The sequence below is a fragment of the Eptatretus burgeri genome, chromosome 9 (assembly GCF_056783735.1).
Source record: "Eptatretus burgeri isolate ZD-2024b chromosome 9, Ebu_testis_v1, whole genome shotgun sequence".
NCBI lineage: Eukaryota > Metazoa > Chordata > Myxini > Myxiniformes > Myxinidae > Eptatretus > Eptatretus burgeri.
Genome location: NC_140969.1, coordinates 14,093,350 through 14,115,299, shown reverse-complemented (window position 1 = coordinate 14,115,299; position 21,950 = coordinate 14,093,350). Strand labels below are relative to the sequence as shown.

General features: G+C 48.1%; 1 protein-coding gene across 2 annotated transcripts in view; it reads right to left on the bottom strand.

The window, feature by feature from the left end:
* Window positions 1–21,950, bottom strand: part of LOC147019568 (cytoplasmic dynein 1 heavy chain 1-like) — a 328,064-nt gene that overhangs the window by 266,032 nt on the left and 40,082 nt on the right. For both annotated transcript variants that reach the window (XM_085894142.1, XM_085894141.1), the window contains exons 10-13: window positions 14,231–14,565; window positions 13,537–13,866; window positions 12,455–12,634; window positions 6,333–6,476 (exon numbers count right to left, since the gene is read on the bottom strand). In XM_085894142.1, the coding sequence (XP_085750268.1) occupies window positions 6,333–6,476; window positions 12,455–12,634; window positions 13,537–13,866; window positions 14,231–14,565 (989 nt within the window). The remainder of the gene's footprint in view (window positions 1–6,332; window positions 6,477–12,454; window positions 12,635–13,536; window positions 13,867–14,230; window positions 14,566–21,950) is intronic.

Sequence of the window (21,950 nt, the reverse complement as noted above, 5' to 3'; positions counted from 1 at the left end):
AGAGCTTGGGGGGTATAGAGGCCCCGGAGACCCTTGTGGGGACACGAATCCCCAGTGTGGTTGTCCCTGTGTGTGTGGTGCAAGGCGTGAGTGCGTCCCCGTGTGTGGAAGCGACCCCGTGTGTGAGTGGTGTGGTGGCGATGGTGCCAGAGTACGTGCTTCCCAGCACGCCGTGTGTGGATGAGGCACCGTGTGTGGAAGAGGCCGTGTGGGTGGATGAAACGGCCAGTGTGGATGAGGCACCGCGGGTGAGTTCCCCCGCGTGTGTGGGTGAGGCACCGTGTGTGAGTGAGGCCGTGTGTGTGGATGAAACGGCCAGTGTGGATGAGGAACCGCGGGTGAGTGCCCCCGCGTGTGTGAGTGAGGCACGGTGTGTGGATGAGGTACCGCGGGTGAGTGCCCCAGCATGCGTGAGTGAACGGCCGAGTGCAAGGGAGACCGTGTGTGTGAGAGAGCGGTATGTAAGGGAGATGTCGGTTGGCATGCGGGAGCACGCAGCCGCGTCTCCCGGTGTGAGTTTGATGGAATGGAGTGTGAGCTTCGTAACACGCGGGAGTGCGTATGTCGAATGGCGACGACGGCGACATGTGAGGAAAGAAAGCAGAGTAGCGGCTGTAGTTTCGGGGACCGTGCCGGGTTCACCCAGCAGTGAGCACGAGGTCCGTGCTGTGCAACGCACGAGACCGCCACATGCTCGCTTGCGAGAGTGAAGTCCCAGTCCGGAAACGCACGCGGTGGATTTGCCAATCCCGCGGACGGACAAAGTTTAGGCAGGATAATGGATTTGGACCGGACGGGTTCTCCACGCGATCGTGTGTGTTAAGCTCCAACGGGCAAAGCAGATGTGTTCGCGTGGGGAACCCCTCGAGACGTGGGGCTTGTGTTTTTTTTTATGCGCACGGTGACGTCATGGCTGCACGTGGGGTTGGAATCCGGCAGGAGGGGTATCCCTGCCGGATGGTACCGTCCAAGGAGGGACGAGGTACACGTGCAGCTGCATGACGTCACGGGCAGGTGCAAAGTGCGCGAGTTGCCGCGCTGGTGCTGCGCAGGTAAAAAAAAAAAAAAAAAAAAAAAGCAAGCCTCACTTTCGGGTGCACAGGATTCCTGGGCAAGGGGTGGAAGACCCCCTTGACCAGGGCACAGGATGGAAACTAGTTAGGGGGAAGGGTTAGCTTAGTTAGACCGACTTCATGGGGCAGGGGTAAGTCCTCATGGAGTCCGTGGAATGGATGAGTTAGAGGGATTTAGATGAGCTTTAGGTGGGGAAATAAAATGATTTTTTGAGTTAGGAGACAGTGACAGACTTGTGGATGTGTAGCAGGGACGTAGCTTAGCTACGTAGTGTTAAAATGAACGTGCTGTAGTTTAAGGGACGACGTGGGAGCACGAGTTAGTTAGGGGATGTAGTTAGGAGGATGGCAGAGTTCAGCGGTGTGTGTGTTGAAGAGTTGGTGAGTTGTGAGGTGAGTACTTGTTGAGTGAGTGAGGCCAGCGGGTCTGTGTGAGTGGAGCGAATGGGGAATGCATGGTGCGATGAGTGATTGGGGGGAGGAGTGACTCCCGCCCAAGGGACCCCCGGGGTCAGTGTAGAGTGAGTTCGGGGGTTAGTTAAATTGAAAATGGAGGTCGTTTTGTTGTTGGTGGGAGTGTAGGCTCGAAACCCGTTTGGAGGGGTGCAGGAGCCCTGTTGACGGGTTGGGAGCGTGGCTGCGAAAGGTGAGTATCGCTGAGTGGGTACCCCGGGCACCAGGCTAGTCGGCCGTGGTAGGCCAAGGGCCCATGGGGGGCCGGGATAGCGTAGTGGGCCCGGGTGCGCCTGCTTGGTGCGGGGGCCCGGGGCGCCATTAGCCGCGTGGGCAGTGTTGTGGGCACGGGTGACCCTCGGAAAGGGGCCCTGGGAAGCCAGCCTGCCACGTGTGCGTTTCAGGGCAGGTGCCATGGGGGGCACTCCCCGGTGTTAGGGAGCTGGTAGGCTCGGAGGCAGTGTAGTGCCCGGGGGTGCCATAGCGGGAGATTCGGCAGAGGGTCGTGCCTGCCAAAGGGAGCCACGTGTCCCAGCCATGAGACCGTGTGAGGGCACGGAGAGAAAATTGGGGGGCGAGGCCCGAAATTGTGAGGACACCAACACAGGCGATGGGAATCTGGGTTTATAGAACCAATAGTTTAAGCGAGAGGCGCTTGTTGAAAGCCCCGGGGTAGTTTAACAGTTAATGGTTAGGGTAGATTAGGAAGTGTACCCCTCTGCACCATCCATCCCCTCGCTCTCGTTGTGGGCCGCTGGACCCACTTTGGTTATAGATCGCCGAACTCTGGGGAGGCCATTCTGAGGCTTGAGTTGGGCCTCAACACAGGACGTTAGCTCTCCCTTACTCCCCTCCGGGAAGGGAACGTAGGGGTTGGGAGTAGGCTAGGTGACAGAATAGGTTAGCCGAACAAGGACAGTACAGGGGGTTAGGGGACGATTTATAGTGGGGAAGTAAAAATAAAAACAACAAAAAAATAAGTTGGGGCTAAATTGGGGTTTGACAAATTAAGGGAGTGGGTATGTACAGTGACAGGCAAAGGCGATAGGTGGGAGGGAGACAGGTAGGTAGGTCCGAGCCCGCCTTCCGAGTGGCCAGCACCACCGCACTCCCTCCACCAACCTCCACTGAACGGCAAAGGCTGACCAGCTTCATCTGCTGGCTGTGTTGCTGCAAGGCAGAGGCCGGCCCACTTCATCGGCAGCTGTTGTGTTGCTGCAAGGCCTGTGCTGGCCGGATCATCTGCAGCTGTGGTACTTCAAGGCCTGTGCCGGCCCACTTCATCTGCCGGCTGGCTGTTTTTCTGCAAGGCCTGTGCCGGCCAGTTCATCTGCCGGCTGTGTTTGCCTGCAGCGGCCTTCTTCTGCGGGCTGTGTTTGCCTGCTCACCTTTGCCATGCCATGCCCACTGCCCCTGTTCACCAGCCCCGTTCAATTTTTGCTCTGCCCCCCCTCCCCCTGTTCATTGCCATGTGCGCCAGGATCAAGGCAACAGTTTGCAAGCTGCGAGAACTGCCCTGTTGGCAGCTACAACACGGGCCTGCAGTGGCGGCCCGTGCACCGTGTTTGTGTTCACCCATCCATTTGTAGTGTTCATTGCATGTGCCACTTGAGCTGGCACTGAGACTGCATTTGTGCAGCCCATGCACCGTTGTGGTTCACTGCGTTCAGTTCAAAAAGGAAGGCCTTAGACTGCGTGTGAGCAGCCAGCCACGTTCCCTGTCACCTGCATTGTTTTGAGCCAGAGACTGCATGCGAGCAGCCTGGCTCCCTGCTAACTGCTTTTCTTTTGCAGAGTTCATTGATCCTGGGCCATGGTTTAGTGTAAAATTTGTAAGTTAAGGTTAAGATGTACTGTAAATATGAGTGCGCCCCCGGCATGTCTGTCCTAGCGCCGGCAATTTTATTTAAGTCGTCCGTGTGAGTGAGTTTGTTTAGGTAGTTACGCAGCCCTCAGGTTATTTATTTTGGGGACACGAATACCATGAATGTCGCACTCAGGGATCCGTAGGTAAAATGTACTAGGGGAAAACTACACATGATGGCACACGAAAATTTGACGACTCGGGACGAGTCTGTAAAAAGGGGAGGGGTAGTGTTGTGGTTGACCAAATTCGCAAACCACCATTCAGGTCCCTTAGGTGAGATATCTCGGTAAGTATATGTGTAGTTAGGCCCAAACCCGTTGTCTAGAGGGAATAAATGTCATTCATGCGTGCTGCGACTCTTCAGGATAGCCGTTTTTCTTTTACTATCTTTATTTTGGACCAACCGCCATTATTACCACCACCAACCACGTCTCAACAGTCATCACAACATCAACCACCCACCACAACGCCGCTTCACCACAACAGCCACGACCTTTACCGTCACACCTCGCAACCGTCGCATCGCCACCGTTCTTGCGCCGCTTGTGGGTACCGGTACTGGACTCGTGCAGGGCGCGCACCGAACAGCGTGTACAAAACATCACGGACTTTCCGCAGAAAAACGGATCAAAAACGACTCACGCCCACTTTTGTTCCGTCCAATCGGTGAGCGAGGGGCGATTTGGCCCCGCCTCCAGGGCGTTGGAGGGCGGTCGCTATATGCAAATTCATGGATCAAAAAGCATTCATGCCCATTTTTTCTCGGGCCAATGGGGAGCGAGGTGAAAGGTCGAAGGCAGGGGGTCAAAGGCGAAGCCACGGGGCTTATATAAGCGGCTGCGTTCGACAGAAAGAGGGTGTGCGTTGGAAAGAGTGAGTTCGGAGTTCAAGAGAGTCGTCGGTGGAGCTGGAAGGAAGTTGCGCGTTGGAACGAGCTGTGCGTTGGAACGAGTTGTCGGCGGAGCTGTGGAGAGGTGGCGGCGGCGAAGACGGACGAGGGGGTGCTCGCGTCGGTGCCGGGAGCTGAAGGCGGGAGGCCGACGGCGCGACCTGGTCGAGGTGGAGACGCTCGTCGCGGGACCCGAGACAGAATAAAAATCCTCCTTTCCCCGAGCATCAGCAACCCCCTCCTGTTTCCCCCCGCGCTGAGATAGTGCGACAAAAGGGGGCCCCTTTTCCCACCCCCTACCAGACACTGTCCGCGAGGCCCACGGAGTTGGGGCACCATCGCCACTTCGCGCCTCATCATCAGATGGGTAGGCCCGACCCGGTCTCGGCCCCAGGCCCGCCTCATCCTTGAGGGTGTTCTTTTTCTTGGTTTTGGGTATGTGTTGTCGGCGCCGTCTGTGAAGTAGAATTGTATAAGTGTTGCCGTGTGCTCGGTAGTCGGATAGCTCTGCATTGTGTCTTCGCTTTTACATTTGCTTTTTGTGTAAAATTGCATTGTGTTTCTTTTCCTTTTACATGTGCTTTTGGTGGAATTGTATATGTGTGCTTTCCGTTCATCGCGAATAAATGTGCTTTATGTTGAACTGTTTTCCCGCTTCGCTTCGTCATTTCTTTCATTGAATCCCCATCTTGCTTCACGTAAAGGGTTGGTCCTGGGCTAAGACGCCCGATAATTAATCGAACCGTCGAGGCCGACGAATAACACCGCTCGGTTATCCCGATAGTACGGAACGGGTCGCTTAAGTGGCCCGTGTCCGAAGTCGACCTGCGGCGAGGTGCGATCGCCCGGTCTACCCTCCGTGTGGGTACTTAGGTAGGTCGAATTTGGCGAGCAACCCTATCCCACGCGGGGGCCGATTGGCTCGATCGCGGTGAGACCGAAAGGTCCACCCGTGACTGGTTCCCGGCGTTAGTCCGAGAGGGTCACGACTGGATTGTCCGTCCGGTGGGCGACGTGCCGCGATTCGAGTTACGTGGCCGTCAGCACGCCGGCGGGCGCGAATCCGCGACAATATTTTTACTTCTGCCTGTTTGGCAGTCAAGCAAAATTGAAAATCATTCCAAACATTAAACGTACTGTTTTTAAGGATGTCAGACAAACACAAACAACAGGCATGAAGAACTAATATGCAACGTGTTAAATAAGGTGGTGTAAAAGACGTTGCATAAATTTTGGTAAAAGACGTTGCAACGGCGATAAATTTCTGAAAACATCTTTTTTTACAACTTTAAAAATCTATATTTTATTTCCAAATGAATTTTATGTTTGAACACTGTACAACACAAATCACCATTTTCGCACTTTCAAAAACTTTCCGTTTAGCAGTACTTGAACAAAATATTACGGCATTTTACATCATCTTGACCAATCAAATTTGCCGCTCACAGACCCCGCCCATGTTCTTTTTTTTCTCAAGACTGCATGGGGTAAGGTGTTCTATGAACTCTGGTTGTTTTGTCATTCGGCTTCCAAGCAATAATTAGGCTTCCAAGCTTGGAAACCTATTGTTCTTGTAAGCCATCTCTCTTCACGAAGTTCCAGGAGGTGAATCATTAGTTTTTGATCAGGGTGGAGTTATTCATTTTCTTCCTTGATGGAATTTTGCTCCAAATAACTCTTTGGGAGGTTAAGAGAAAAGATTTTCATTCAAGCTAATAGGCCATCCTCGCTTGCAATTTTTAAAGAGTTCCACCCTTGGGGCATTGCAAACTGCCACCCAAAGGTGCATTCATTCAGTTGTGATCACATAATATTCATTATTGTAGCACAGTATAAAATAATGCAAATTAAACTGTGCATTATTAAATCAGAATTGTGAAGCACAGAACAGTATAGAATTTAGCAAGTTTAGATGTCTCAAAATGTTCGTATTCACTGTGGAATCCTGGCGAGTTTTGTTATCTATAATTACAATAGTTGGGAAGGGTATTGACGGGCTTACTAAATGTCTTTCGCTGCATAAATACGGGTTTCTCATGTTTCTCCATACCTTGATTCTTGGCTCTCCCCCAGGCTGATGTCCAGTGAGAGGAGCATCTGTGTCCATGTCCCCTTTTCCATCAGTCTGCCCCAACAGAACTTGTGTCCATGCCTTGAGGCCAGCTTCAAGCCTTGCACCCAGAATCTCCTCGATCTGTCGATATCAAAAGTAATGCATCACTTCACCATTGATACAGTTTCTGTAGCGGAAGCATCATGTGCAAAGTATGAGAGAATTTCCTTTGCAGTGCTAAGAACCAACACCCATAATCATGTGTTTCTCCTTTAATGTACCGTATTTTCCGGTGTATAAACCGCACTTATTTATTGACAAAAAAGGTAAAAGTTTGGGGTGCGGTTAATACATGGGTATAGAAAAAAATGTCTTAAAAAACGATCAATACTGAATTTCAATTACATTCCCAATTAACACTTTTTTTTGAGCAGTCGGAACTGCTGTTAAACTTAATTCTGCCATTTAAATTTTGAAAATCGGTTCAGGTTAAGAGTTTGGACAGCGTTTTATTTAATAAAGCTATGCTCGAAAACGTCCGGAGCTGCCCGGAGACACCCGGAGTTTAGGTGCGTGATATATTATAGAGCCTTGTGGTTCTGCAAACGCCATTAAACACAAAAGAAGAATAAGAGCACCTGGTCTCACATCCTAGGAAGAATTATTCACAATCGCTAGAGTCTAATAACGGAGCACCCACCTCAAATAAGCTTGCACACAATGTGACGATCAACACTACTGGTCACGAGAAGGACCGATTCATGGTCATGCTCGCCTGCACCACAGGTGGTGGCAAGCTTCCCGCGTACGTCATGTTGAAGAGGAAGACAATGCCCAAAGACAAGTTTCCAGTTGGCGTCATTGTTAGTGCACAGCAGAAGGGGTGGATAGATGAGGGACTGGTCCAGAACTGGGTGTGCATGGTCTGGAGTAGTAGGCCAGATGGCAGTCTCTCCCGACGATGGAGCATGCCAGTCCTGGATATGTTTTGTTGTCAAAAAACCGATGCCACCAAAGCGCTGCTCCCTTGGACAAACACCGACCTCGTCATCATCCCAGGAGGGATGACCGCTCCTGCAGCCCCTTGATGTGTCCATTAACAAGCCGTTCAAGGACGGGCTATGTCGCTGCTGGTGCAACTGCATAATGAGTGGAGAGAAGACCTACACTAAGAGCCGGAGGATGAAAAAGGGTCGACCTTCTGATGATCTGCAGTAGGATCTGTGGTATTTAGCTTCATTGTACATCATATCGACGACACTGTATCACGTGTGCTGCGGATGATGCAATGACATTATTACATGTGCTGCGGATGACAGCATGACATCATCACATGGATGGATGAGGATGGTTAGTGGCTGGAGTGATGGTTTAAACGGATCGCATTTTGTGTTCCTTGGCATTGTGGCGTTTCTCCTGCTTCCTTCTTATTGCAGATTACAACAGAATCGTCATGGTGTGGGAGGAGATACCATTGGACATTAAGCGAGCATTTCTGAAATGCTGCATCTCCAACAACATGGACAGCATAGAGGACTATATCATTTGAGAGGAGGAGGTTGCAAATGACGGTGACAGCGACATGGACAGTGACAGCGACTTGCTCTACCCTAATTCGTAGGAGGAGTTACGTGCCGTCTTCGACGAGAAAAGCATTGATGAGGATTTCCTCGGGTTTCGCTGAAATGCTTCATCAAACCCAAACGGCTCTTTTCAGGGCCACAAATCCACAAGAAATATGTATGGTACCGGTATGAATCCTTTATTCCTTTTTCTGGTAACAAAAAAGAATCCTCTTCATAATTCTAAAAATAAGAAAGAAAAATAAAAACTTATTAGTGTCCTCTCCTCATGCTTCAACTTCTTGAAAATGAGAATGACTGTTAAACGAAATTAAGTGGACATGGGAGTAAGCATGTTGATACCTCTGTCACTTTGTTCCGTACAAAGTTAATGTGCAAACGTATTTACATCTAGATCAGAAAATAAAATGATCAATATATTCATTTCTTTTGAGGGTGAAAAACAGGGGTGCAGTTAATACACAGCCATAGCTTATTACACCAGAAAATACGGGATGTGTTGCTTTGCTGCCACATTCAATTTTCCTGATATCAAAGAGAGTGGAACTGCAAGTAATTTGAGAAGCCTCACATTCTCTTCAATCTCATTTCTTTACCTCCAGGTCTTCAAGACAACTGTTCACTACCATCTCTAATCATCCCCAACCTAAAACCATGATTTTCTTTCCTCCCCTCACTAACCCCCCCCCACCCCACTCCAAGCCCTTCCCCTTCTAAATTTCCAGTTTTTCCCTCCTGAGAGTTTCCTTCTGTATCAATCTTGTCCTTTCCTGCCTCCATTTCTCTCCACACCCATTGTTTGTTAAAGTCTCCTTCTATATTGGCCTTCTACTCCGCAGTTGGTGTTTCCCATCCCCCACCCCACCCCTCGCATCTCTCTGCTGTTCCTTTTGTCCTGTTGTGTCCTAATACATTCAGCGCACTAGTTCTTCCATGAGCCTCAACGATGTATACAAAAAATAATGAGGAAAACATCAGCCTTGTCAAAACTTAGATGATTGGCTGTACACAGTATGGTGGTGATTGCCTGTTAAGTACATTCATATCAATGGGCAATTTGGAGGCAATACGTTTTTGCAAACAAGGCTATTGTAAATTATCTCCTGCACTAGTTACATACATGTCCTCAAGAATTCTAAAATGAAGGCATATAAAAGCTTCCACTCTGATGGCATAAGTGTATGTCCAAAGCTGAAGGATACTTTGAAAAGTAATACAAGCGTTACTTTGGTAATATTGTTACGGCTGTGGAAATTCGCATTACACCATAAAGGGCCCTCAGGTGAGATATCTCCATAGGTACATGTGTAGTTAGCCCAAACCCGTTGTATAGAGGGAATTTATGTGATTCATCCGGGCTGCGACGCTTTGAGTTAGTAGTTTTTCTTTCCCTATCTTTTATTTCAAACAAACAGCATCTCAACAACCACGCCATCCCCACCACAGCGCCAACCACACTACAACAACTCCACACCACCACCTTCGCCTTTACCTTCACCTTCACAACATCCCACATCATCGCTTCTACGGACATTCCCGCACCACCTGTGAACACTGAACGTCGGGCTGTCTCGGGCCCGTTCGGCGATTGGTGCCGAACGCACCGAGCCGCGAGCGCGAATGGCGGCCTTTCCGAGGAGAAAATTCGGATCCGGAATGCTTCACACCCACTTCTCCTCCGTCCAATGAGCAAGCGCGAGGCGGCTTGGCCCCACCTCCAGGCACGTGTAGGCGAATTCCGTCTATGCAAATTTTAGGATCAGGGGAGGTTCACGCCCATTTTTCCCTGACCAATGGCTGACCAGGGGGGGGGGCGGCGTGGCCCCGCCTCCAATCGCGTTCTGATCCTGGAATTTGCATATTGGCTTTTCCTGCCGGCTATAAATGCGTGAGAATTACCAGGTCGCGAGGAGTTGTTGCTTTTGGAGACGAGGAGCGTTGCGTTGGTGGAGTCGAGTCGAGTGCGCGCGGTGGAGCTGCAGGCAAGGGAGCTCGGGTGAGAGGCAAGGAGGACGGCGGTCGGCGACGAGGTTGCGGTGTGGGGGGGGGGGGTCGCTCGTCTCGTCGCAGGACCCAAGCCAGCCAGCCACTCCCCTCCCCCAGGGCATCAACAATTCCCCCTTTCCCCCCGCGCTGAGATAGTGCAAAAGGGGGCCCCGTTCCTCCCCCACCCCAAACGTGGTGCCAACGAAACCCACCAAGGGGCACGAAGTCGGGGTACAGCGGTGCGGACATTTGCGGCTTGCCCGCCAACGCGTCACGAGGACGCGGGTAAGACCTCCCCAGTCTCGCGGACCTGGCCGCTCCTCTAGGTCCCGCGCACATTTGGCCTATGAGCCTGTCTGCCTCCTTGTCTGTGAGGGTGGCTTCTTTCTTTTGCTTTTGTGTAAATGTGTGTTGGCACCGTCTGTGAAGTAGAACTGTATAAGTGTTGCCGTGTGTACGCGTTAGTCGGTTGATTTACATTTGCTTTTTGTGTATGGCTGTATATACGTGCTTTCCGTGTGTCGCGTAATAAAGTGCTTGCATGTTGCACTGTGCCCGTTTCGCTTCGTCTCCTTCCTTTTAATTGACTCTCCATCCGGCTTCACTTAAGGGGTTCGTAGTGGGTGCAACATCCCGGTAATTAATCTGAACCGTCCAGGTCGACGATAACACCGCTCGGTTATGCCGATAGTACGGAACGGGCCGCCCAAGCGGCTCGTGTCCGGAGTCGACCTGTGGCGAGGTACGATCGCCGGTTTACCATCCGCGTGGGTACTTAGGTAGGTCGAGTTTGGCGAACAACCCTATCCTAAGCGGGTGGCCGATTGGCACGATTGTGGTGAGGTCGAAAGGCCCACCCGTGACTAGCTCCCGAAGTTGGTCGGAGAGGGTCACGACAGAATTGTCCGTCCGGTGGGCGACGTGCCGCGATTCGAGTTACGTGGCCGTTCGCACGCCGGCGGGCGCGAATTCGCAACAATATAAATACAAGCCGAGTTACAGGAAAACAAGAGTACAGGCCAAATTTGAGCAGCCTCACACTTTAAAACTCCAAAGAAGATCCAGTCTACAACTAGAAATGCACTTTGCATACTCATTTTAAGATCTGCTTCATTGACTCTAAAACAAAAGCTCTCCATGTACTCATTTTCCTTAAATTTGTGTAAATCAGACATGTCGCTTCCTTCGTTTGGTTATTCATGTGAAAGATCTGATCATTACCATCTCAGCTTGTTTCAAAGTTATATACCTGCACTGCATGCAAGCTGTTTGTAGTGGACTGGAACTTGCAAGTTTTATGCAGCAGTATTTTAATGAAGAACTAGTCTTGCTGGTGAAGGCTCGTGCCGTTCTGTCAGCACAATGGATGACATGAACGATACGTTGATCGAGGTAAGCTAACTGCCGTGGGAAGCAAGGAGAAGCTGACATCCTGGAAATTAACCCTTTGCCAGTGCAAAAACAAAACGAAATCTTAAAAACTGCACATCTTTTTGCTCCAAAGAAGGGTTAATGCCCGAAACGTAAGCTTCTACTTGCTTCCCACAGTAGTTAACATACCTCAATCAATGTCCTGTTGACTTGCTTTATTCTGCAGCAGGATGGTTTGGCTGGCAGTACAACTCAAAATATAAAAATAATTTAAGCTATACCTTGGTCCTTAAAATAATATTTTCAATAATCCTATTCACCCTTCCCCTCCTTATATCCTGTTTATTTTATATTGCTCTCTCATGTGATTAAGAGAGAACATGGTATATGGACTTCTAAAGGACTTTTATTTTCCTGCACCACCATTGGATAAATAGGCTATATCTGTAAACATTCTTAAATCATATACAGTCACCTGACCTAAAATTATAATGAGAAAGCATCTCAAAATGCAAAACACATCTGGGTCCACTTTGGACTCAAACTAAATTTAATGAAAATGACAGTTAAAAAAAAATGTAAATTTTATTAGTTTACATTTACCCTATTCTTATAATAAAGATTTTTTGGAAGATTTAATGCCAAAAGCTCAATTGGTAAAAATGTTATGGCCTGGACAAAGACACTGAAGCTCAATGGTAAATAAAGAAACACAGAGGCGATTAAAAAACACGGGGCGTCTCATGCTTGACGAGCTGTGGTGTGGCTAATAAGGGCTATTTATAGTCACTACGACTGTGTCCTTTCACATTTTGACCCAATTTTTCATTATTTTCTTCATATTCTCATAACAAGGGTTTCTTGAAAAGTTGAAGCTCAAATGGTAAAAAGGTAATATAGCACGGACGGACGGACGGGCGGACACACACACACACACACACACACACACACACACACACACACACACACACACACACACACACACACACACACACACACACACACACACACACACACCCTTGTCTCCCGCAGTAAATATCCAAATGACGTCTCTGAAGATATACGCGTATATGTTTTGTGGCCACAAGCAAAGTATCATGTGACATCTGGATTTGCTTTATGGGAATAAATACAATTGGACAGCACTTCCTGTAGGTAAAATAAAATGGTACTTGGCACCTCGGTGTCTAGTTTGTTGACCCAGATTGAGAGGTTGGAATATGAATGAAGGTTCAAATCATCCACAGCCTTCTGGATTCGACCAAGGATCTCCGAAAATGTTTTGTGGTCAAAGGCGCAAGTCTCCAGTGAACGAACTTCAAGCTGGATCTTCTCCTCAATAACCAACAGGTCCTCAACCTGAGAGATTGAGAGAACGACATTCAATAACCAACATGATCTCATTATCCATGCAATTTTCTCAGCAAGTTAATTTTTTTTTGTCGATTCATCATTATTATCACAGACCATTGTACAATTAAATATGGTACATGTTGATAATTTCTTCCTTCTATTGATGGTCCTTTTGGTTTCTTTTATTTTATTTATATTTTCAAATAATATCGATCGTTCACAAAGGTTTGTGAAAGAGTAATGAGCATAGTTTTTGGAATATCCACATCTTCACTAAAATAGAGGGGGAATGCAAAAATAAACTAGAGCGAGGTCGATGGCGAGCCATCACAAATCCCCACGCTTCCTCACTTAAGCAAAATTGAAATATGGCAAAAAGTTCCACCGGAATAACCCAACATCAAATTTTGAGTTAAAAAACAAAATATTCTGTTTTGTCCCCTGTGAGCCTGTCATCACCCCTTGGGGCATGATCTGGGGGTCAACTCCCAAAAATCGTTATATACACATTTCATGCATCCCCCAATGTTGATTGCATATACAGTTTTATTAAAAAATATATTTAAGTTTGCCTGTAATTACATTTTTGGGAATTTGACCTTTTAACCCCACCCTAGAACCCCAGGGGCAGGACCGAAAACAATACTACTCTCACAACTTCTTGCCAGGTGGTGATCATTACGACCAAGTTTGATGAAAATCTGCACAATCGTTTAGTTAGGAGATAGCGTGATGGATGGATAGAAAGACAGACAGAGCTGATTTCAATAACCCACAGTTTTTGTTTTTCAAAAACCATGGGCATAACTACAGAAAGCTGTTATGTATCAAATTTACTTAAAGGTGACATTCCTGTATTAAAAAGCATTGATTTTGTCTTGTTGAAGAAAGCAGAATGAAGCATTCACCTTTTCCTGGAAGTTGAATATGGTTTCAGCAAGACGCTGTGCATACACATCCAACTTGTATGACTCCCAAACAAGACTGATGCCCTCAGCGATGAGGGCCTGAACATCACGCCGCAGTCCAGCCACAAGTAGGACTATGCATTTCCGTTCCTCGACTCTCTCACACGTGCGCTCATACGTACGAACGCTCTCGATAAGTGAAATGGCAAATGGGTAAAGTTGATTTGCCTGATGTGCCTTGTTCACAATAGCAAGGGGCACCCGGAAGCCCAGCCACTTGAGATTTCGCACTTCCTTTGAAAGGGTAATGATCTCCGGAAGGAAGTTGACCTTTGGATGGAGGATAGTTGAATAAAGAGAGCACATAATGCAACTGACAACTGTTTTGTGAAATGGAAAAGTGCATTATTCTTATCAACATCTCAATTATCTCAATGACCATTATGTAGAATCCCTTTGATGAGCACACATCAAATCAAACTGATTTCTGAAGTCCCAACAACACAATATAGGACAACTTGACCATGTGTGATATCCTATCTACAATACTTGAGATCGTTTCACCAGAAAAACATCAAGCTTATTTGGGTGAGAGGGTAAGCCAAATTATTTCATGAAATCATGAAACCAAGACTGACAGTTGGTCATGGCTTTCCTGTCTGCTGATATGCAGGTGATCCTGTAAGCAACTCACCTTAAGCCTGAGGACTGTACCAGTTCGGGTACGTGCACGTGTGCTCTCAATGGCAAAGATGCGGCCTGTCACGCCCAGATTACGTTGTTGCACCTTGCGTGCCCAGTCTTCAAATATGTCCTGGGTACAGAGCTTCGCACGAAAGCTATCACCATCTTGTTTAAGTTTTTGCCCCTCAACATGATTTTCCCAGCCACGGCCCAGCACATCCTCCACACGTTTCATGTATGCCGTAAGCTGCCTGTCGATTTGCTTCGCCCATATTATGGAGCCAGAGACCGGAGGAAGGTCACGCACACGGCTCATTCGGCAGGCCTGACTTTGAGGATATTGCACTGTAGGAAGAGGATTAAAAGTTTCATACAATTAAAAGTTACATGTCAAAGAATAAAATGATAGTATGATCGAATGACAAAAGTGAAAATTATATGGTCATGAACAATAAGTTGCTTTAACAATCCAATGCAATTCAGTTTATCTACACAGTATACGTATCGAGGCTCGTAGAACAACTAAAATTTGATAACATTTGTGATTCCAGTGCAAGCGAGATGAAGTTATGAGTGGCTAAAGGAAATACGACTTTATACATTGGAAGGGAGATTATTGCAAGGGGATCTGATAGAGATGTTTAAGATAATGAAGTTTTTCAGCAGAATGGACAGCAACAGGACCAGGGACTACAGATGTAAAGCAAAGAGGAAAGTTGAATGCTTTTAAGGTAGGGGTCCTTCACTGAGAGAAATCAATACATGGAATGGTGCTCCCTGGAAAGGCAGTGGTGGCAGAAACATTAGATTGGTTTATACATGGACACGAACAGTAGTCATACAAGTTGGGTGTGTATATAAATCGACTTCTCCCATGCGCTTCCAGCCGAAGAAGCTGCATAAAGCAACCAAGAAAGGCCACCAAGGTAAGCCCTTTGCCATTTCAAACCCTTCCCAGAGTTCCTCCACAGCTGTAAAGATATTCACAAATAGTAGACACACGAGAATCCCAATGCTACAGACCCTCTCAGCTGCTGGACCGGTTTCCCCACTTGTTGGCGAATCATCAGCGAGAGCGCAGACAAATGCATACCAGCAAGGCTCCCAAACATGTAAACATCAAAAGCAGTCAACATTTAAATGAAAAACAAAGACCCACCCACATCGAGCCACTTGAGTTTAATTGATTAGGTGAGAGCTAATTGGTTATTCACTCCATTCACAGGTGAGAGATGCGAGTGGGTCTTCGTTTTTTTTCAGTTATATGTTGAATTATTTTGACGTTTACGTGTGGTACATGCTTGGGAGCCTCATTGGTATGCATTTCTTTCTGCGCTGTCGCTGATGCAGCCAGGAACATTAAATTAAAAGAAAGAAGCATGCTGACTACAACATGACGATGATATCATGTGCATAAATTACACCAACACATCACCTCCAAACTAGGAGGCATAACTTCAACTCGGAAGATGCAAACCTCCTAACTGGTGATCAGCAGCGCAGAGACAATGTGCTTGTATGGCAGTTGACACTTGTTGCTGACAGGTCGTGCAGTAATTGCTGTGATTGGACTCTATCTGTGCCCTGCTGCCTCATCAAGTTAGGGGGTTAGATTCAGTTGTATTAATGAGCCCAATATGATCACAAATAAATGATAAGTGGGATGTTGTCCTGATAAGCCCACAACAAGGGAGACATCGAGATCAACATCTCTGCATTCATCTATTTGTGACCAAAAGCTTTAATCCCAGTTGGCAAAGGCTTGAGAACCATATGGATGCCTCCTAGTTTGGAGGTGATATGTTGGTGTAATTCATATGCATGACATCACGGTCGTGACAGTGAGCATGCTTCTTTTGTTGAATATATTGTTGCAGGCCGGGGGTCTGATGAAAAGACCACAAGGTGGGGGCTCCTATCATTCATGTATCTCGGCTCCTATCAGACTCCCCGGAATTGTAGGCCGTCGCACACGGATAATTCTGTGACAGGTGGGTCGCTTAACCGACCATGGACGCCAATAACTCAACCGCATGACCTAGGGTCCTCCCGTCTATGGGTTAATCAGGTCACCTAATTAAGCACGTGATTTAATTACCTGGGAACATGCCCTCAGTACGCCTTGTCCGAACCGTGCAGAGAGACGAGGGCGAGGCGAGAGAGAGAGGCAGAGGGACCGCTCCGACCTTTAGAGGACTTGCGGGGCAGGGCCACCCCGAAGCCCTGGTTCACACTTCCGGTTCCGGTTTTGAGCAGTGAGAGGTCTCCTTTGGGGCTCCCTGCTGACGTTCTCAAAGCTAAGTTTCCGGTTGTTATTTGTCCCGTTTTAACTGTTTAATTTTCTCACCCACATGTTACTGTGTGTTGCTAGTTCGGTTTTGTTTCAAAAATCGTGCTATTTTGTGAGTATTTTTGTCGACGTTCTTACCTGTGCTTGAGGCCTAGGCGTAGGCTTGAGGCCTTCCGGTTCCACTCGGTGTTCGATCGTTTTTTTTTTTGTTGTTTGTTTTTTCTCCCCATTACCTTCATTTTCTATCCTCCCCATTACCTTCAATTTTGATCCTCCCCACTTTCCAAACATCCCCCATTCTCCCAACTAATCTCTTTCTTATCTCAAAAAAAATAAAAATAAAAATAAAAAACCTACAACAACAACACGCTCACCTTCTCCCGATGCTGCTCCTTCTTCTTCCTCTTAACTTCCTCCTCGTCTTCTTCCTCGATTTTTTTTTTTTTTACACTTCCATGACCTAATCTGTTGAACTCTCTCATATATTAATATTAACAACAAAATATATATATATATATATATATATATATATATATATATATATATATATATATATATACACCCAACAACAACACGCTCACCTTCTCCCCTTCTCCCGATTCTGCTTCTTCTTCTTCCTCTTAACTTCCTCCTCGTCTTCTTCCTCGATTTTTTTTTTTTTTTTTTTTACACTTCCATGACCTAATCTGTTGAACTCTCTCATACATTATTTTTAACAACAAAAACGATCTTATAATGCTTCATCTTCCTCTCTCACACATGTGGTACTCTTTACTGTTTCACAATGCACTACTCTTCTGCTATTTTAACAGACTGCTCTCATTTCGAGCTCTCCTTCATTCCTTGCCTAAAAAATCCAACTATTACAGCGCTTCTTCTCTCCATGCTCTGAATTCGCCTTCATTGCACCCTTCAAGAATTGTGTTAAATCGCATCTCTGACCTAAAACTTTTAAAAACCACAGTTTGCCATGGATGCTCGCTTTCCATCAACCATTCTTTTTTCCAAATTCAGTGCCAACTCACCCCCCTCACCCATCACTCTCACTCTCAAAGCAACCATCCCACTCTTCCCTCTCCAAGCCTCCCTCTCACCTCTCTCAAAAATCCCCCCCTCACCTTTCTCCCACCTTTCATCCCCCTCACTCTTCCTTCTCAAAGTTGCCCCCCCTCTCATCCACCAACCTGTCTCCTTCCACTGCCCTCTCATCTCCATCATTTCACGCCACTTCCTCAAATCCTCAACTGCTTTCTTCCCCGTCTCTTGTCCCCCCTCTCCCCCAGCACCACAGAGCCTTTTCTCCTCATTCGGCCCCCTCCCCTCGCTGTTCTGCAATTCCCCACACTCCTTCAGCAACCCTCCTTACCTGCCCCCCTCGTCCCTTGTCCTACCCTCCCCCTCCCCCTCCACCTCCTGCACCCAAAGCCTCCTCCCCTTCCTCTTCATTAAAAGTGTGGACCTCAAATATCTGAGGCCTTCGCTCAAACCTTTCAGATCTTTCCATACAGGTTGCCACTGACAAACCAGACATTATCTGCCTAACAGAAACTTTCCTCTCCCAAGACGTGTCTGACTCCCAAGTATCTCTCCCTGGCTACTCCCTCTTACGGTATGACAGACCTGAGCCTCGTCCTGGTGGAGGTGTTGCTGTCTTCATCAAAGACTCTATTCCTCACTCTCCATGCACTGCTCTCACTCCCCCACACCCCCAGGAATACCTCTGGCTTCGGCTTCCCCTCCACTCCCACCTCATGTTTATATGTGTACTGTACTGTCCACCGAACAGTGATGACTCCATCTACATCTCACTATCCGAAAACATGGACCATCTTCTATCTTCTCATCCAAACTCTCTCTTCCTCGAATGTGGTGACTTCAATTGTCATCACGCCAGTTGGCGAGGTGTGGGTACCTCTCTCACCTGCCATGGCACCTCAGCAAAAGCTTTCTGCGACTCATTGGGACTGACTCAATCGGTCAACTTCCCGACCCGGATCTCAACCAATGGTACTCCATCTCTTCTGGATCTGATTTTGACAAATTTCCCTGACAATATCTGCTGCTCTTCCTTCGCTCCAATTGGTTCTTCTGACCACATCCTTGTTAAAGTGGACATCTCTCTGGCTGTTATCAGAGAACCACCTCACCGCCGTCGAGTCTGGCATTTCACTCAAGCCGACTGGCAGGGTCTCCGAGCAGCCATCAAACTTACAGACTGGTCTCCTATCACTACTTTCTCAAACATCAACTCATCCTGGGAATTCTTTCAAAGAAACTTGCTCTCCCTCATGCACAGATTTATCCCCTCTCGTGTTCAGTTGTCTTACCCTTCCTCCCGCCCTTGGTTTACTGAAGCTTGTGGCGAGGCAGTTGTCCTGAAACAACTTGCCTTTGCCTCATGGAAAGCAAACCCAACTGAGGGCAATCTCAGTTCTTTCCACAAAACTCGGAACAAGTGTGTATCTACCCTCAGGAGAGCCAGAAAACAACATCTTTCTCATCTCAAGTCTGAACTCTCAAACCTCTCTCCCTCCTCAAAATCCTGGTGGCGTTTAATCAAATCTGTTTCTGGTGTATGTTCCCCCTCCATCCCCTCCCTTACCTCAAATGGCCGCACTGCTGATTCCACACGTGATAAAGCTGAATGTCTAAACTCGGTGTTTGCAGCTAAATCTTGTGTCCTAAACCCATCACTATCTCTACTCACTTTACCCAGTTGCACCCAACTGTCCCTGGACTCTGTATCCTTTTCTCCTGACAAGGTGGAGAGCTTGCTTTCAAACCTCGAGTCAGATTCTGCAACCGGTCCAGACGGCATCAGCCCACGTGTCCTCAAAGCCTGCTCTTCTGCTCTTGCTCACCCTCTCTCTGTTCTATTCACCCTCTCATTTGCCCAAGGTCATCTGCCATCTGCTTGGAAATCTGCTAACATCACCGCCCTGCATAAAAAAGGTGCAAAAACAGATCCCTATAACTACAGACCAATCAGCCTTCTCCCAATCATCAGCAAGGTGATGGAATCCATCATCGCCTCAGATATGAAATCCTTCCTCTTCTCCAATGGCTTGATTTCCAATCATCAATTTGGTTTCAGACCAGGTCACTCTACCCTGGATATGCTGCTTCTGCTCTCCCATCAATGGATGGAGGTCCTCAATGCCAGACAGGAAATCCGAGCCGTATCCCTGGACATATCACGTGCTTTTGACACAGTCTGGCACCCTGCCCTACTCACCAAACTCTCTTCCCATGGTATTCAAGGCCATCTCCACTCATGGCTCGCAGACTTCCTCTCCTGTCGCAGTCAACGTGTGGCCCTAAATGGAGTTCTTTCATCCCCTCTTCCTGTGCAGGCTGGAGTTCCTCAAGGTAGCGTTCTGGGCCCTGTTCTTTTTCTGGTTTTCATCAATGATCTCTCGGACTCTCTGGAAAATCCTCTATTTCTCTTTGCCGACGACTCCACCCTCTGCCGTACCATCTGTCATCCCTCAGACCGGCAAGCAGCAGCTTCTTCGCTCACTGCAGATCTGGATAAAATCACAAACTGGTCCAACACGTGGAACATGTCTTTCAATCCAGACAAATCTCACACTCTCACTATGTCTCTTCGAAAGGACTGTTTACAAAACCCCCCCATCCACTTTCTCAACAATCCTCTGGAAGAAGTCTTTTCTTTCAAGCTTCTAGGTCTCACTATCTGCCAAGACCTTTCCTGGGAAAGTCACATTTCCAACATCGCCTCAAAAGCCAGTCGCCGACTGGGAATCCTCTGTCGTGCTAAGTCCTTCCTCGGCCCTCTTGAGCTCCTGACCACTTTCAAAGCTTTTGTCCGTAGCCTGATGGAGTACTGCTCTCCCCTCTGGGCTGGTGCTCCTGCCTCCCACCTTTCTCGGCTTCACGCTGTCGAAACCAGGGCATTTAAGATCATCGGCATCTCCCGCAATGAAGCTGAGTCTTTGGGCCTCTCACTCAATCACCGCAGGTTGGTCGGTGGTCTTTCTGTCTTCTACCGACTCCTCTCCAGCCTTGCCCCCCCTGCTCTCTCTGCGATTTGTCCCCACCACATTTCCACAGGGCGCTCAAGGTCCGCCAACAACCCCCTTCTGGTAAAACTACCAAAATCACGAATCACTGCTCATCTTCACTCTTTCATTCCTCTTTTTTCCCGCCTTTGGAATAAACTTCCTCACTCTATTCTTTCCCATTCTTCCCTCCAGGCTTTCAAAACAGCTGTTCACCACCACCTCTTATCTTCCCCCATCCAAATCCTCGATCTTTTCTACCCCCAATAATCCACCCAAGCCCAATTCCTTCATTTCTCCTACTTTCCTTCCTGAAAGTCCCTGAAATGTGCATCTTCTCTTCGCCATGTTCCCCGTCCCATCCCCATCCCTCTCCCTTCCACAGTTCACCTAATGTGTCTGTTCCCCACTGTTTTGTCCCTTCCACTCCCGCCCCTCTTGTCTCATGCCTCCTTGCTGTGAGTTGTGTGTTAGCTCTCATACGAGCCTCGACCAAGGTATACAAAAAAAAAAAAAAAAAGCGAAGCATCATCACCTGAATCGGGCACTCTGATTGGCCTCGACCCCTCACGTGGCCTGCTTACTTTGGCCGGTAACCACACCATATTGTTTCCAGCAAGGTCATCTCAGACAGCGGAAATATTCTGCTCTGACCCCACGACATGACATGAATCGCCCACACCGAAATTGGCGTGCGAATCGTCCCGCAAAAACCCCTGGGCCATGCCCTGGCGGCCGACTGATGGTCACACATGCCCGCTCGGGTGTCCGACCAGCGTCGATCAACGCGCCCGCCAACGTGGCCCGCACTGTACAACACTCCCCTGGTCGATCGCAGCTTTGCTGACCATAGAGATGAGAAGACATTCACCATCCGTGGGGAATCCACTGCTGCCAGCGAGGGCCGAAGGAACATTGTTATGGATAAATTCATGCATGTTTCGCAAGCGGCGTATGAGTCTGCCTTCGAGCACATTCTATACAGTGCACGTGGTTCGGCCATTACGCACATGGCCAGCGCCCACGTCTGCACTACTCTGCTTGCGTGTGCACGGGGCGAACACCAATATGTATCAAATATTTGGTTGAAAAGGAACGCACTGCTTCTACTTCGCACACTTGCATCCCACCCGACGGTGGCGTGGAGTCGTCTTTATCGCCTTCCGTATGCGTTTCGTGCAGCATGGGCGGCGTGCTGGCTGTGTTTCCTGTGTTGTGAAAAACACCATTCATGCAGCCTCTTAAGAGCTATTCCTTCGTATGCCTTTTTAATTTCAACCGTCAATCTTCCCCAGATCATCGGAAGCTCGAGTCGATAATCCCGCACTGTCAAGTGCACTGGATGACTCGCCGCACATGTTGGGTTTAGGGCTCGCTTGGGAATGAGGGCTCTGCGCTGTTAATGCCCGTGCGTCATC